The sequence below is a fragment of the Mytilus galloprovincialis genome, chromosome 2, assembly GCF_965363235.1.
Source record: "Mytilus galloprovincialis chromosome 2, xbMytGall1.hap1.1, whole genome shotgun sequence".
NCBI lineage: Eukaryota > Metazoa > Mollusca > Bivalvia > Mytilida > Mytilidae > Mytilus > Mytilus galloprovincialis.
The window spans coordinates 100,690,625-100,705,464 of NC_134839.1; the positions used below are offsets into that span (position 1 = coordinate 100,690,625).

Genomic DNA, 14,840 nt, shown 5'->3' on the forward strand with positions numbered 1-14,840 from the left:
TCAACAAAAACACGATTTTTTTCCTATAGTTTTCTGCATGGTGAACATGAAATAACCAGAAGATCGATAATTGAAAGTATTATTTTTAAATATATACATAAATTCGTTTCACTTACAAATTTGACATTTGAAATAATTGCTGGTTTGAGTGTTTGACAGCCTGATCACATGCTACTGTATAGATGGAAGAACAAGAAAATGAAAAGAATAATCTGGTTAATGACAGAAGATCTTATTCAAGCAGACTTGGCTCTACATCTTACGGATCAGACAGCTATGAAGAATTGTTAAGGGGGAGTGTACCCTGTCCAACATGTAGAGGAAAAGGAAACATTCCAAAAGGTTGTCAGCTTGTTGTGACTGTCATTCAGAATGTTATCATATCTATTTCACATTGCAACATACATATAAAACTGTACAATAAAATAATTAGTTAATTATAGCTGGATCTAAATCCCTTTATCAGCATAATATGGGGGATTTTCGGTAATTGTCGTTTGTTGATGTGGTTCATAAGTATTTCTCTTATTTACAGTACAATTTTCGCGAAAGCCATCCCAAACTCCATACACCGAGTTTGTTCCTGGTGTTACACCAGGAAACTCAGACATCACTCCCTAAATTCTTGGAGAAATTTGGGAGTATTCCCTCTGACTTCCGCGTAAATCCGTTACCTTTTGTTTATTGTATTAGCGACATCTCTCCCAGTCTGGAGTGACGCGGTGTCACACCAGGTAATTAATTGCCCTAATCCTTCTGATCTATGCCGGCACGCGACAGTCAAGGTATGCGAGATTTCTAATGTAATTAAACAATTGTATTTCCTGTCTATTGATTATCAGTTTATATCTGATTGCTTGAAACAAATGAAAGATTAAAATAAAAATCAAAACGTTATTGTTAATTCTTTTAATTACTCTGTACATTTAAATCAATTTTTAAAAACAACTATATTTGATTTTTACTTCCGTTTTTAGTCAGTAAATAAATATTTAATTTACTAAAAGAGATATAATTGTGTAACAATAAACGGAGACTAACGCTGAATAAATTAGGGTAGTTTAAAGAAAAGTTACATGTGTCAAAGTTTTTTATACAAGTAAAAAAGAAAATATTATTCACTAAATGCTAATAAGTCTACGCCATTTCCATTTTACGATTACAAAATAAAAGTTTTAAAAAGTAAAAGGTTGTTGTTAATGCTTTCAATTGCATTAAAGTTTTATAAAAAAAAAATCTATACTTGATTATGACCTCGGTTTTTTTTTTATCGGCAATTTATATAACTTACGAAAAGAGACATACTTGCGTGAAAATAAACAGAAATTAACGCTGAAGGTATAAAATGTGAGAAAGAAAATTATGTGTCTTAAAACTTGTATATGCAAGAAAAAAAGAAAATACTTTTCACCATTCCTTATGCTTAATAAGTCTACGGCATTTTCTCTTCACGATTAGTTAGCATTACTTTAGAATAAATAATACATTTCGGCTACAACAGGAATACTTCTATAGCTGCATCAACTCGTCGTTGCATAATATTCATTTACGCACAATGAATGTAAACTTTTGTGTTGTATTTAGAACAGTGATCTTTAAATATTTTAAAGCAATTAATTGCCGTGGGTAGACTATACGCATCTCAGTGATCAACAGTGCGTAGTTGAACTTGAACTTGAACTTGACTTCGCTCACAATATTGAATGCTAAAAATAGTGACATCAATTTTGTCCACAAGATTTTTATTTGGCGGGAAATAGTATCATGTAACAGTAAACTCAGGTGACCTTTCTGGATAACCGTGGGAAAATTCATTCAAGGTTTAAACTTGCTTTGTAATGATTGACATAAATTTGTGTGAGTTAAGATTGAGGCTCTAGAAGGTACTTTTACAATTGATTAACCGGATTCTAATTTGCATTCCTTTTCTGAATTAACCAACATCAGCCTTTTATTTTTACGTTTCTCAGTCAACAGAGGACATAAAACCGGACATTATTTATACGTCCATAGTCAACACTATATATTAATGGTAGATGAAAACAGGATGCATGTCGTTCAGTTCCTGATGGGCGGTGGTAGAGATCCTCTGTGAAAATTTGTCGATCGTAAAAATACGATCCACATTTTTTTTTACATATTTCTTTCTTGTAGAACACGATATAATTTCATATAAATATTCTATTTTATAAATTGTTGAAATACTTCTTTTTATATTTCGCCGAGGACTTTTAACGAGCAGTAAAATACGGATTGCGCCAATCCAATTTTATTTTAAATAATTAAAGATCAGTAACAGATCATAACGGATAAAAAACATGATTTTTTTTCTCCATATAATTAAATATTTAAAGGTTGTGATTATTGTGTTGTGTCTGGGCGGCGAATGTATCTCAGTATTTATGAATATAGGGCTGCCACATTGCATACAAAACTATTTGTCACTTTACAGTTTCTTTTTTAAATTCAAATATTTCAAGTCGGTAATCTACCGAGTTGGTGAAACATAATATTTTACATTTCAAAATAAATTGAAAGTAACAGAGTTCACTTGTTGATCCGATAAATTAACTCTTGGGTTTAATTTAGATTGGACATATTACCGTAAAAAACATCATTTTGTTATAAGCCAGTTGATATAAATTATATAATATTGAACTATTAATGAACCGAATATTGCTCACTGAGTTGGTCACAAAAGGTTCTAATTGTGGTAAAATCGTCTTTGTTGAAAAAACAAAAATTATGACCTGATCGGACTATAATGAAAATACAAAATAAGTGTTTAATTCGTATGTTTATACGGTGCAATCAAGATCGATTAAATGTACAAAGGTAATAAATCTGGCTAATCCGATGATGTTGTCACGCGTCATTAATTTTCAGTACATCCGATGGGCAATAAACCAATAAACAGCCACGCGGTGTTTGGAGAGAATCTTTGGAGGAAATTGGGAGTGTAATCCGTGATTCGCGGTGTCACACCGCTACACTCGGAAATCGGTGATTAGAGTTCGCGATTACATACTCTCTGGGCGTACTGTATATATAGATTGACAGAAGATTTTTTGTCATTGAATGGATTACACTAGTTAAATTTGGTCCTTTGATAGCTTGCTGTCCGGTGTGCCACTCAGCCATCGCTCTGTGTTTAAGAATGTAGTTTGACCTATAATCATAATGGTCCAACCAGTCTTTGCTCTTTCTTCTATACATGTATGTCACAAGCGAATCCGGGTTCATTCGCCCTGATTCATGGTCGCCCTGGTACCTGTTCGCCCTGATATCTGTTCGTCCAGGGTCCATTCATCCTTATTTTTATTTTTTTCTAATTATTGTCTAGTCGCATTATTTTAAGTATTTGAACAAAATATGTTCAAGTTTGTTGAAAAATTGACAGAATATTTATATTGGCGCAAACATTTATCATGTTCCCTTTGATTTGCAGAATAGAATACTGGAATACAATGTATTTATCTTTATTGATATTTGTTAACAAAATAATTGTATTCAGTCAATCACGAATGTATGCAGTATGACTAGTCTTAGAGTATAAATAAATGAACTTGTAAATCAGTTTCATAATTTACAGTTTGTACAACATTGTTTGTAATAATTTCAAGCTGAATATTTGATCAAAACAAAACGTTTGTTTTTATTATCAATCCATCATGATTCAAAAGACAAGTATCACAATAATTAGTGATCCAAATTATTTTGTCATTGAACAATTAATGATCCTAAACAAGCCGTAAACTTTTAAATATTTCAATGTTTTCATAAATTTCAAGAATATAAATGATATATATACCATAGAAATATCTGAATATTAATATTTTTATAGTAGGGCGAACAGACTCTATGGGTGAATGAACTCAGAGTGAACGGACCTAGGGCGAACAGGCCCGATACCGTCACAAGCTAATAGGAGAAGCAGGAGATACAAATATTTAAGTCTTTTACTTGCCACAACCAAGGTGGTCAAAGAAAAATGAAATTAGAATCAATTGTGTAAACCACTGTGTAACCTTTTGTTCTATTTGTTACTACAATTTGTTCACAATGATATATAAATAGAAATAATTTAAATATTTTGTAGGATAGTTTTAGTGACAACCCCTTGAAAATTTTCTGGATTACTGGACTTTACATACACCATATTTTATCCTTTTTTATTTTTTCTAATAGAACAAGAAGGAGAACTTGTAGCACTCATTCCAGTGAGAGATAAGCGACTTAAACCAAGACGAACGTAAGTAATCCAACATATCAGACAAATGTCTCAAACATGTATGAATTGAAATACTCATAATGTTATCATTTCAGGAATGCAACTTCATCTTGACACATATACATGTACCATATATAGAACAGTCTTAGGTTTTATATATTTTTTTTCAACTCAATCTAGTATTCAAAGTACAATGTATATCTTCCATCCTGATATGTGAAACAGTCTCAGCATCCATGTAAATAATGTTTTATTCAATGTAACATACAAAACATAACTTCCATCCTGATATGTGAAACAGTCTCAGCATCCATGTAAATAATGTTTTATTCAATGTAACATACAAAGCATAACGTCCATCCTGATATGTGAAACAGTCTCAGCATCCATGTAAATGATGTTTTATTCAATGTAACATACAAAACATAACTTCCATCCTGATATGTGAAACAGTCTCAGCATCCATGTGAATAATGTTTTATTCAATGTAACATACAAAGCATAACTTCCATCCTGATATGTGAAACAGTCTCAGCATCCATGTAAATAATGTTTTATTCAATGTAACATACAAAACATAACTTCCATCCTGATATGTGAAACAGTCTCAGCATCCATGTAAATAATGTTTTATTCAATGTAACATACAAAACATAACTTCCATCCTGATATGTGAAACAGTCTCAGCATCCATGTAAATAATGTTTTATTCAATGTAACATACAAAACATAACTTCCATCCTGATATGTGAAACAGTCCCAGCATCCATGTAAATAATGTTTTATTCAATGTAACATACAAAACATAACTTCCATCCTGATATGTGAAACAGTCTCAGCATCCATGTAAATAATGTTTTATTCAATGTAACATACAAAACATAACTTCCATCCTGATATGTGAAACAGTCTCAGCATCCATGTAAATAATGTTTTATTCAATGTAACATACAAAACATAATTTCCCTACTGATATGTAACATAGTCTCAGCATCCATGTAAATATAATGTTCTACTCCATCTAACGAACAAAGCATACATTCCATCTAAGAACAGTATATCTATATGTTCCTGATTCCATATAACATACAAAGCATACATTCCATCTAAGAACAGTATATCTATATGTTCCTGATTCCATTAATAATATTTAGATCAAGGCTACATGCAGCAGTATAGAAAGTAACAGTGCAGCTGCAGGCAGTGCTGGTGGTTTTGTCATCTCCATTCAATATCCATAATGATAGTATGCACATTGGGAGTCAACTTCTTGATGGTACCATGTTCCTACTCTATGAAAGGGGCATGCATATAATGTCTTTTTCTTTCAAAAGAAGACTTGCACCAGCAATACTTTAGATTATTTATTTATTAGCTTTGGTGTACAATTTATTCACAAAACCGTAAAAGTCAAATCACACTATTGGGTAAATGGAAATATCAAAATTCATATGAACTTTAAGACAACTTTTGACTTTTACAACGTATATAAAAAAGTTTAGTATTCATCAGACATGTTTTTATAAAAACAATCCAATTTCTGAGTCTAGATCTAGACCTGCTTTGAGGCATGCTATTGATTGAGATAAAATGTAAGTGAAGCGTAAGGGATCGTTCCGTTCCAGAGAAGCCAATAAATGTTTGTCAAAAATTTTCCATGTACAGTGAGTGTTATAAAATTTCCAATTATTGCGAAACAGGAAGTAGTTGCACTGCTTATATGCAACTTAATCAAGTTCCAGACTAAATATAAAGATTTTTACCTCTTGAAGAAGTCTTAATTTTTATGATCTTTCTGCACATAAGTGTACAGATTATATTCATCTGTTCATTTTCTAACATATTTTTTCAAGTCTTGGATTTTGGAATTTCAGGAGCCACAAAATGACTGTTATCATACCTTTATATCTTTTTGCAAAAATTTTGGTTAATCAATAACTGCTGTGACCTTGACTTTTGACCTATTTGCCCAAATTTCAAAAGGCCTTCTTCCTCTTCTAATTGATTGTTATCATGTATATATATTTAGTTTGGAAAAGACGTTCTGAAATGACGACTACGGATACCCATACTCAGTTCTTGTGGATGTCATTAGCTTAAGCTATATTATATAAACCTAGTTTGACTTTCTCACAACTCAGCTAGCAATAACACACTATTACTGTCAGTTTAAGTTGCATTTTCTATTGTTCTTGACAGCAACAAAGTTTGAATATATATATGAGCTAGGTTCTTTGATATGCTGAACATAACTATATATTTAGATTTGGAATTTTGGAATTCGTTATCAAATTCGTTCACACTGAGGTCCAAAGGGTCCAAAATCACAAAAAATGAATTCTTGAGGTTCTTAAATATGCTGATTCTATCTAGGTGTTTAGATTTTGGATATTGGACCTTAATATTAAAAGTAAATGTCAAATTTCAAATTTTTAATTTCTTAGAACTCATTCTTTCTGTGTCAAAAACTATGCTATGTCAAATATTTAATCACAATTCAAATTTAGAGCTGTATTGCACAAAAGATAGAAATTGTAAGTAGAGTCATAGTTAGAAATAGATACAGCATTAAATCTAAGTTTAGAGAAGTAATCATGTATAGATATACATGTAGCTTGTAATTTACTCTTCATTATTAGATATTTTGAATTAAAGGTAAGTTTAATAGATTTTTAAAGACTTTGTATTAATAACAAGGATATTCTGAAAAAATAATTTCCCAGTTTTTTGTAAATTTTTGAAGAACTTCATTGTAGGTTTCTTTGTTATGCTGAAGGATTATTTTGCAGAATGCTATACAGGAACACTTTCATTTGATTAAGCTAACCCTTTTAAAAACTTAACAAATATTGTCTTTTAACCCTTTCCTCCATTGACATTTTTTTTGTTCATACTTGATTCTCATAAGATTTTTTCAATAAAAAAAAATCACCAGGTTTAAAGTATCAATGCATTGCAAAAAGGAATATTTCATCAATGAAATTCAGGTCAGATATTCTCCTGAATATCCTTTTTATACGACCGCAAATTTTGAAAAAATTTTCGTCGTATATTGCTATCACGTTGGCGTCGGCGTCGGCGTCGGCGTCGTCGTCGTCGTCGTCGTCGTCGTCGTCTGGCGTCCGAATACTTTTAGTTTTCGCACTCTAACTTTAGTAAAAGTGAATAGAAATCTATGAAATTTTAACACAAGGTTTATGACCATAAAAGGAAGGTTGGTATTGATTTTGGGAGTTTTAGTCCCAACATTTTAGGAATTAGGGGCCAAAAAGGGCCCAAATAAGCATTTTCTTGGTTTTCGCACCATAACTTTAGTTTAAGTTAATAGAAATCTATGAAATTTTGACACAAGGTTTATGACCACAAAAGAAAGATTGGGATTGATTTTGGGAGTTTTGGTTTCAATAGTTTAGGAATAAGGGGCCAATAAAGGGCCCAAATCAGCATTTTTCTTGGTTTTTGCACAATAACTTTAGTTTAAGTAAATAGAAATCTATGAAATTTAAACACAATGTTTATGACCACAAAAGGAAGGTTGGTATTGATTTTGGGAGTTTAGGACCCAACAGTTTAGGAATTAGGGGCCAAAAAGGGACCCAAATAAGCATTTTTCTTGGTTTTCGCACCATAACGTTAGTATAAGTAAATACAAATCTATGAAATTTAAACACAAGGCTTATGACCATAAAAGGAAGGTTGGTATTGATTTTGGGAGTTTTGGTCCCAATAGTTTAGGAAAAAGGGGCCCAAAGGGCCCAAAATTAAACTTTGTTTGATTTCATCAAAATTGAATAATTGGGGTTCTTTGATATGCCGAATCTAACTGTATATGTAGATTCTCAACTTTTGGTCCCGTTTTCAAATTGGTCTACATTAAGGTCCAAAGGGTCCAAAATTAAACTTAGTTTGATTTTGACAAAAAATGAATCGGTTGGGTTCTTTGATATGTTGAATCTAAAAATGTACTTAGATTCTTGATTATTGAAGTTTTTTGGTCCAGTTTTCAAATTGGTCTACATTAAGGTCCAAAGGGTCCAAAATTAAACTTTGTTTGATTTCATCAAAAATTGAATCCTTGGGGTTCTTTGATATGCCAAATCTAACTGTGTATGTAGATTCTTCATTTTTGGTCCTGTTTTCAAATTTCAAATTCTACATTAAAGTCCAAAGGGTCCAAAATTAAACTAAGTTTGATTTTAACAAAAATTGAATTCTTGGGCCTCTTTGATATGCTGAATCTAAACATGTACTTAGATTTTTGATTATGGGCCCAGTTTTCAAGTTGGTCCAAATCAGGATCTAAAATTATTATATTAAGTATTGTGCAATAGCAAGTCTTTTCAATTGCACAGTATTGTGCAATGGCAAGAAATATCTAATTGCAAAATATTGTGAAATAGCAAAATTTTTTTTAATTAGAGTTATCTTTCTTTGTCCAGAATAGTAAGCAAGAAATATCTTATTGCACAATATTGTGCAATAGCAAGATTTTTTTTAATTGGAGTTATCTTTCTTTGTCCAGAATCAACTTAAATTTTTGTTATATACAATATACAATGTATATACACTTTTTACTACCAACTGATAAATTTAAATAATCTTTACCATTCAGTGATAACAAGCAGTTTTTTTACATCTTAATATTTTATGATGTATTTAAATGAGTAGTTATTGTTGCAATCTCCATTAGAAATTTGAATTGATATCAGTTTTGAAAAAGGGAAACGGGGATGTGAAAAAAAAGGGGGGGGGGGTTAAATTTTTCTCATTTCAGATTTCATAAATAAAAAGAAAATTTCTTCAAACATTTTTTTGAGAGGATTAATATTCAACAGCAAAGTGAATTGCTCAAAGGCAAAAAAAACCTTTTAAGTTCATTAGACCACATTCATTCTGTGTCAGAAACCTATGCTGTGTCAACTATTTAATTTTAGATTTAAAAAGTTTGAAGAAGAAATCTTTAATTGATTTGTAAAATTTTGGCATTTGTTTTGTGTAAAAAAAACCCATGTAATGTCAAAAATTTGATCACAATCCAACTTCAGAGCTGTATCATGCTTGAATGTTTTGTCCATACTTGCCCCAACTGTTCAGGGTTCGACCTCTGCGGTCGTATAAAGCTGCGCCCTGCGGAGCACCTGGTTATATTAGAGACCAATTTTATTAGGTCTGATACAGATTTTTCGTAGATCAGATGTTTCAACGTACTACACAGGCGTCAAAAGGCGTCATTATGGAGTAATGGGGTGGTGTCAAAAAGCGTCATTATGGAGGAAATTTCAAATTTGTCCGTTCTTTGACAACATTCATTCAATGTCATGATATTAAATCACAATCTAAATTCAGAGTTGTATTTATTTTCAATGTATTGTCAATACTTGCCCCAACTGTTTAGGGTTTTACCCCTGTGGTTGTATCAATCTGTGCCCCACAGCATTTTATTGAGTTATCACAAAAGATATACAATATTTTAATTGTACATGTAATTGATAGTGTTCTGCTTGTAGATCTGGTAGTTAACAAATTAGATATACTATTATGTCCAACTACACTGTGACTTGAGCTATAATCTAATATATATTAGTTCTACTACAACAACTTTATGTACCATAATGCAAGCATTTTATATTTTATTCCAGATGCCTGTATGTAGGGATAGCTGTATTTACTTGTACTGTTATATTTTATTCCAGATGCCTGTATGTAGGGATAGCTGTATTTACTTGTATTGTTACGGCTGGACTATTGTTTTTCTTCTTTTCACAAAGAGATGTTACCATAGCTAGTAACGTATCACTGTTATCACCACATAATCTCACCATAGATACTGCAAAGAAATATGTTTACTTCGAAGTCACAGTATGTATAACATTTACAATCAATAGTAACACATGGTTTTTTTTTTTATGTAACTTATGTTTTTTCTGTGTTTCTATATCAACATTAAGAGGTCAGTCAAAAAACACCAACTGTGGCAAATTTCATGTTTTTTTGTATAAAAATAAATCAGTGTAGGCACAAAACAAGTTAAGAACATTTAGTGAAACTTACAAAATGTACTTAACAGCATGATAAATACCTGATTTCTATCAGATGACTAAAAAAACCTCAGAAAAAATGTTCTTTCAGTTTCCTAGTATAACAGCTGTTTGATATTAAGTCAAAGTGATAAGTCAACTAGCAAATCAAGTCACATGTCTAACTCTTCTACAATTATAAGTCATCAATGAATGATTTGTATTTTGAGGGAAAATGTACAGTTCCTATTGAATGAAGTCTCAACAGAGAACAATAACCACTTTATATAAACACCAACTTATTCTGGGAAAGGTTTTATTTCCTTTCAAAATAATATCAGCAGAGCAACATCATCAATAATGCAAATGTTGAGTTAACTGTTTTAGGTCTGTTTGATCATATTACTTAATGACAAATATATATAACTTTTTAAACATAACATATTTTATTTCAAAAATCATGTACATCACATAAACATATTTAATACAGTAGTACATTAGTACAAAGAAATTCAGAAACATTGAAGGTTTCCCTTTTATTAATCCGTCTCCTTGTCAAAAAAAAAGGGAAATAACTGCCAATATAAAGTTGATTTTTTTTTCTTTTCAGTATCCATTCAATATTTCCAACTTGAATTACTTTCCTATAACATTAACACAGACCTCTATAGCAGTACAGTTCAACGTTAAAGTCATAAATACAACAGTGTCGAGCTTTACTTTAAATGTACCAATGAGATCAACAAGAAAATTTGATGTCAATGTTGGAATCACTTTCAGTAAAGATAATGGATTGGCAGCAATGGCGTAAGTATATTATTGAGTAAATTTGTGAAACCAGCTGTCTAACAGTGATGTAGCTACCATTGATGCAACGATGCGCACTTGTGTGCTCAAACACTAATGCAAAAAAAAAAAAATATTGAAATGAAAAAATTGAGAAAGATAGAACATTGTAGAAAGAGAGAGAGAGAGAGATATAGTATGAATAAATAAAAATGGGGGACCATATACCTGGACTTCTCTATACTAGTATTTTAATGTCAGATAAAAATGTCATCTTGACAAACTTTTTTTTTAGAAGACATTTGAACAAAAATAATGCATTAGAAGCAAAAGCTGATCTGTTTTACTCTCAGTATAGAGTCAGAATAGCATGCCAGTAATCTATTGAAAATTCATCAGATTGAACAATTTTTTTTATGAAATGCCTTCCAAGAAAATTGTGTACTAGTTCAGTGAAAATGGACTTCATACTACACTCCAAAACTAAAATTAAAAATAATACAAGACTTATAAAGACAACACTGATACTTAATCATGTATATATATATTTTACAGGAGCAGATGTAATAATCCAGAACCTTTCTTTACTCAGTATGTGATGATATTTCTGTAAGTTTATTATAAACTCTTACAATCTAATATTTTAGTGTGATAGCTTATTAATCATAAGAAAAAAATGATGGAAAAGAAACAATTAAGGTGTACTTATAAAGACCAATTAAAACATGAGGATTGCAATAGTATCTTAATAATTTCATTACGGAAGGGTCCATGATGGCTGAAAATATTTATTGGTGTTTAAAAGTGAGTTTAAAATGATTACCAGGGCTAAACATGATCTTAGTTATTTAAAAAATAATGTCAGTGTTTAAAATCAGGTTAATTTTTTTATGCCCCACCTACGAAAGTAGAGGGGCATTATGTTTTCTGGTCTGTGCGTCCGTTCGTCTGTCCGTCTGTCTGTCTGTCTGTCTGTCTGTCTGTCTGTCTGTCTGTCTGTCTGTCTGTCTGTCTGTCTGTCTGTCTGTCTGTCTGTCTGTCTGTCTGTCTGTCTGTCTGTCTGTCTGTCTGTCTGTCTGTCTGTCTGTCTGTCTGTCTGTCTGTCTGTCTGTCTGTCTGTCTGTCTGTCTGTCTGTCTGTCTGTCTGTCTGTCTGTCTGTCTGTCTGTCTGTCTGTCTGTCTGTCTGTCTGTCTGTCTGTCTGTCTGTCTGTCTGTCTGTCTGTCTGTCTGTCTGTCTGTCTGTCTGTCTGTCTGTCTGTCTGTCTGTCTGTCTGTCTGTCTGTCTGTCTGTCTGTCTGTCTGTCTGTCTGTCTGTCTGTCTGTCTGTCTGTCTGTCTGTCTGTCTGTCTGTCTGTCTGTCTGTCTGTCTGTCTGTCTGTCTGTCTGTCTGTCTGTCTGTCTGTCTGTCTGTCTGTCTGTCTGTCTGTCTGTAGTTTTTGATGAAGTTGAAGTCCAATCAACTTGAAACTTAGTATACATGTGCCCTATGATATGATCTTTCTAATTTAAATGCCAAATTATAGTTTTGACCCCAATTTTATGGTTCACTTAACATAGAAAATGATAGTGCAAATTTCAGGTTAAAGTTTTTGGTCAAGGTAGTTTTTGATAAAGTAGAAGTCCAATCAACTTGAAACTTAGTATACATGTTCCCTTTGATAAGATCATTCTAATTTTAATGCCAAATTAGAGAATTTATTCCAATTTCACGGTCCACTAAACATATGATAGTGGGAGTGGGGCATCCGTGTACTTTGGAAACATTCTTGTTTATAATGTTTTCATTTCATCTCAGAAATATTTTTTCAGGATAAAACCTGTATAATATGTTAGCAATCAATTTCAGATCAACTTTTTGCATTTACATATGAATATAAAGTAGACACGGTATAATTGTCAATGAGACAACTCTTCAATAGAGACCAAAATGACATAGAAGTTAACAACTAGCATAGGTCACCGTAAATCATAGTTTCCAAATATATGTAGTCAAAATTAAACATTACAAATTTAGATGTATTGTTGACTTCCAATAAAAGATATAGCATTATTTTCATTTTTATGCCCCACCTACGATAGTAGAGGGCATTATGTTTTCTGGTTTGTTCGTTCATTCGTTCGTATGTCCCTGCGTTCGTTCATCTGTCCCGCTTCAGGTTAAAGTTTTTGGTCAAGGTAGTTTTTGATGAAGCTGCAGTCCAATCAACTTGAATCTTAGTACATATGTTCCTTATGATACGATCTTTCTAATTTTAAAGCCAAATTAGACTTTTGACCCCAATTTCACGGTCCACTGAACATAGAAAATGGAAGTGCCAGTTTCAGGTTAAAGTTTTTGGTCAAGGTAGTTTTTGATGAAGTTGAAGTCCGAACAACTTCAAACTTAGTACACATGTTCTCTATGGTATGATCTTTCTAATTTTAATGCCAAATTAGATTTTTTACCGATTTCACGGTCTATTGAACATGGAAAATGATAGTGCAAGTGGGGCATCCGTGTACTTTGGAAACATTCTTGTTGTATCTTAAATTTTGTATTTAACATTAAAAATGTCTTTTAGTATTGCCATATAACATACACAGATATAAACTGACATAATTTTACAATTTCAGGACAACAGCGACATATTCATCACTTGGACATCAAGAACAGACGACAGTTAATACTTATCCTTTAGTCGATTGTGGAAATCATACAAAAGAGGAAAATCTAATTTTCTCACCAGAATATTCATCATTGATAAGTTGATAGTAAGAAGAATTCTCTAACAGAAAAAAGATGGACTGTCTTCACCAATGATTACAGTAGTCAACAATAAGAGATCATAGGAATGAATAGATATTCAAATCAGCATTTAGTGGAACCATTATCATTCTGCAAAAATATGTTTGTATTCTCCTCTGAGCAGTTGGTAATGTCAAAGTATGGAGACAAAGAAACATAGGTCCTTTTGTACACCTTTATATTTTCTGAGGAAGCCAATAACAATTACTATCATTACTATCCCAGTTGACCTCATGTAAACAGTTGCTGAGAAAGTTATATTTTTATGATAGACAAAACGGCTGTTAGCCATTCATGAAAATTATTTTTAATGTTTGAAACGAATGTGCTTTTATTTAAATAAATGTTCAAAGGATTTAAACATAAATTTATTTTTAAAGAGTGACAGAAAAATATTTTAATTCAGGGTTCCATGTATAGCTTGAGTCAATTATCACTACTATTTGGTCATCAGTTTTATTTCATTTTGGCTTTCAATTCCAGTAATATAGAAAAAAAACTATGTCTGTCAATTCTTTTGAATGCAACGCCATTAAGAATGTCTTGGAATAAACAATTGTTGCATGTCACCGGACTGAATTATAGGGTTTATCACATACTTGTTACGAAAAACATTGGGTTTTACATACGCAGTAACTTCAGACTTGTCCTAGTCATATTCCTGCCTGTGCAAATAACCAGTTATTGTGCCCTGTTCTGACCTCATAAGCTTTCAGAACAACAATAATGGATGGGAAACATCAATTTCAATGACAAGGGAATTTGTAAAAGAAATCTAAGAACATCAATACTAAAAGAAAATCTGACATTGACATATTATTAAAGGGTTATAAATTTTAATGGTTTGGGTGCTTCGTAATAATGAATTTGTTTCAATGGAGGACAAAAAAAGTTTGATATTGCCAGATGGAATAAGAAAATTTGTTTTAATTGTTTAAGGATTCATATACATGTAGCATGTGATAAATAGATTATAACATGCCCTTTTCTGTATGGGCATTGGTATCATCCCTCGAATCA

The 14,840-nt window shown here is 31.9% G+C and overlaps 1 protein-coding gene across 1 annotated transcript; it reads left to right on the plus strand.

Annotated features, from left to right (window-relative positions):
* The first annotated feature begins 131 nt into the window (after positions 1-131).
* Positions 132-14,595, plus strand: LOC143065132 (transmembrane protein 106B-like). Its single transcript, XM_076238502.1, has 6 exons — positions 132-342; positions 4,189-4,252; positions 9,925-10,090; positions 10,859-11,055; positions 11,590-11,643; positions 13,649-14,595. The coding sequence occupies exons 1-6, from the start codon at positions 183-185 to the stop codon at positions 13,782-13,784; spliced, it is 777 nt and encodes a 258-aa protein (XP_076094617.1). The 5' UTR covers positions 132-182; the 3' UTR covers positions 13,785-14,595.
* Positions 14,596-14,840: the final 245 nt, after the last annotated feature.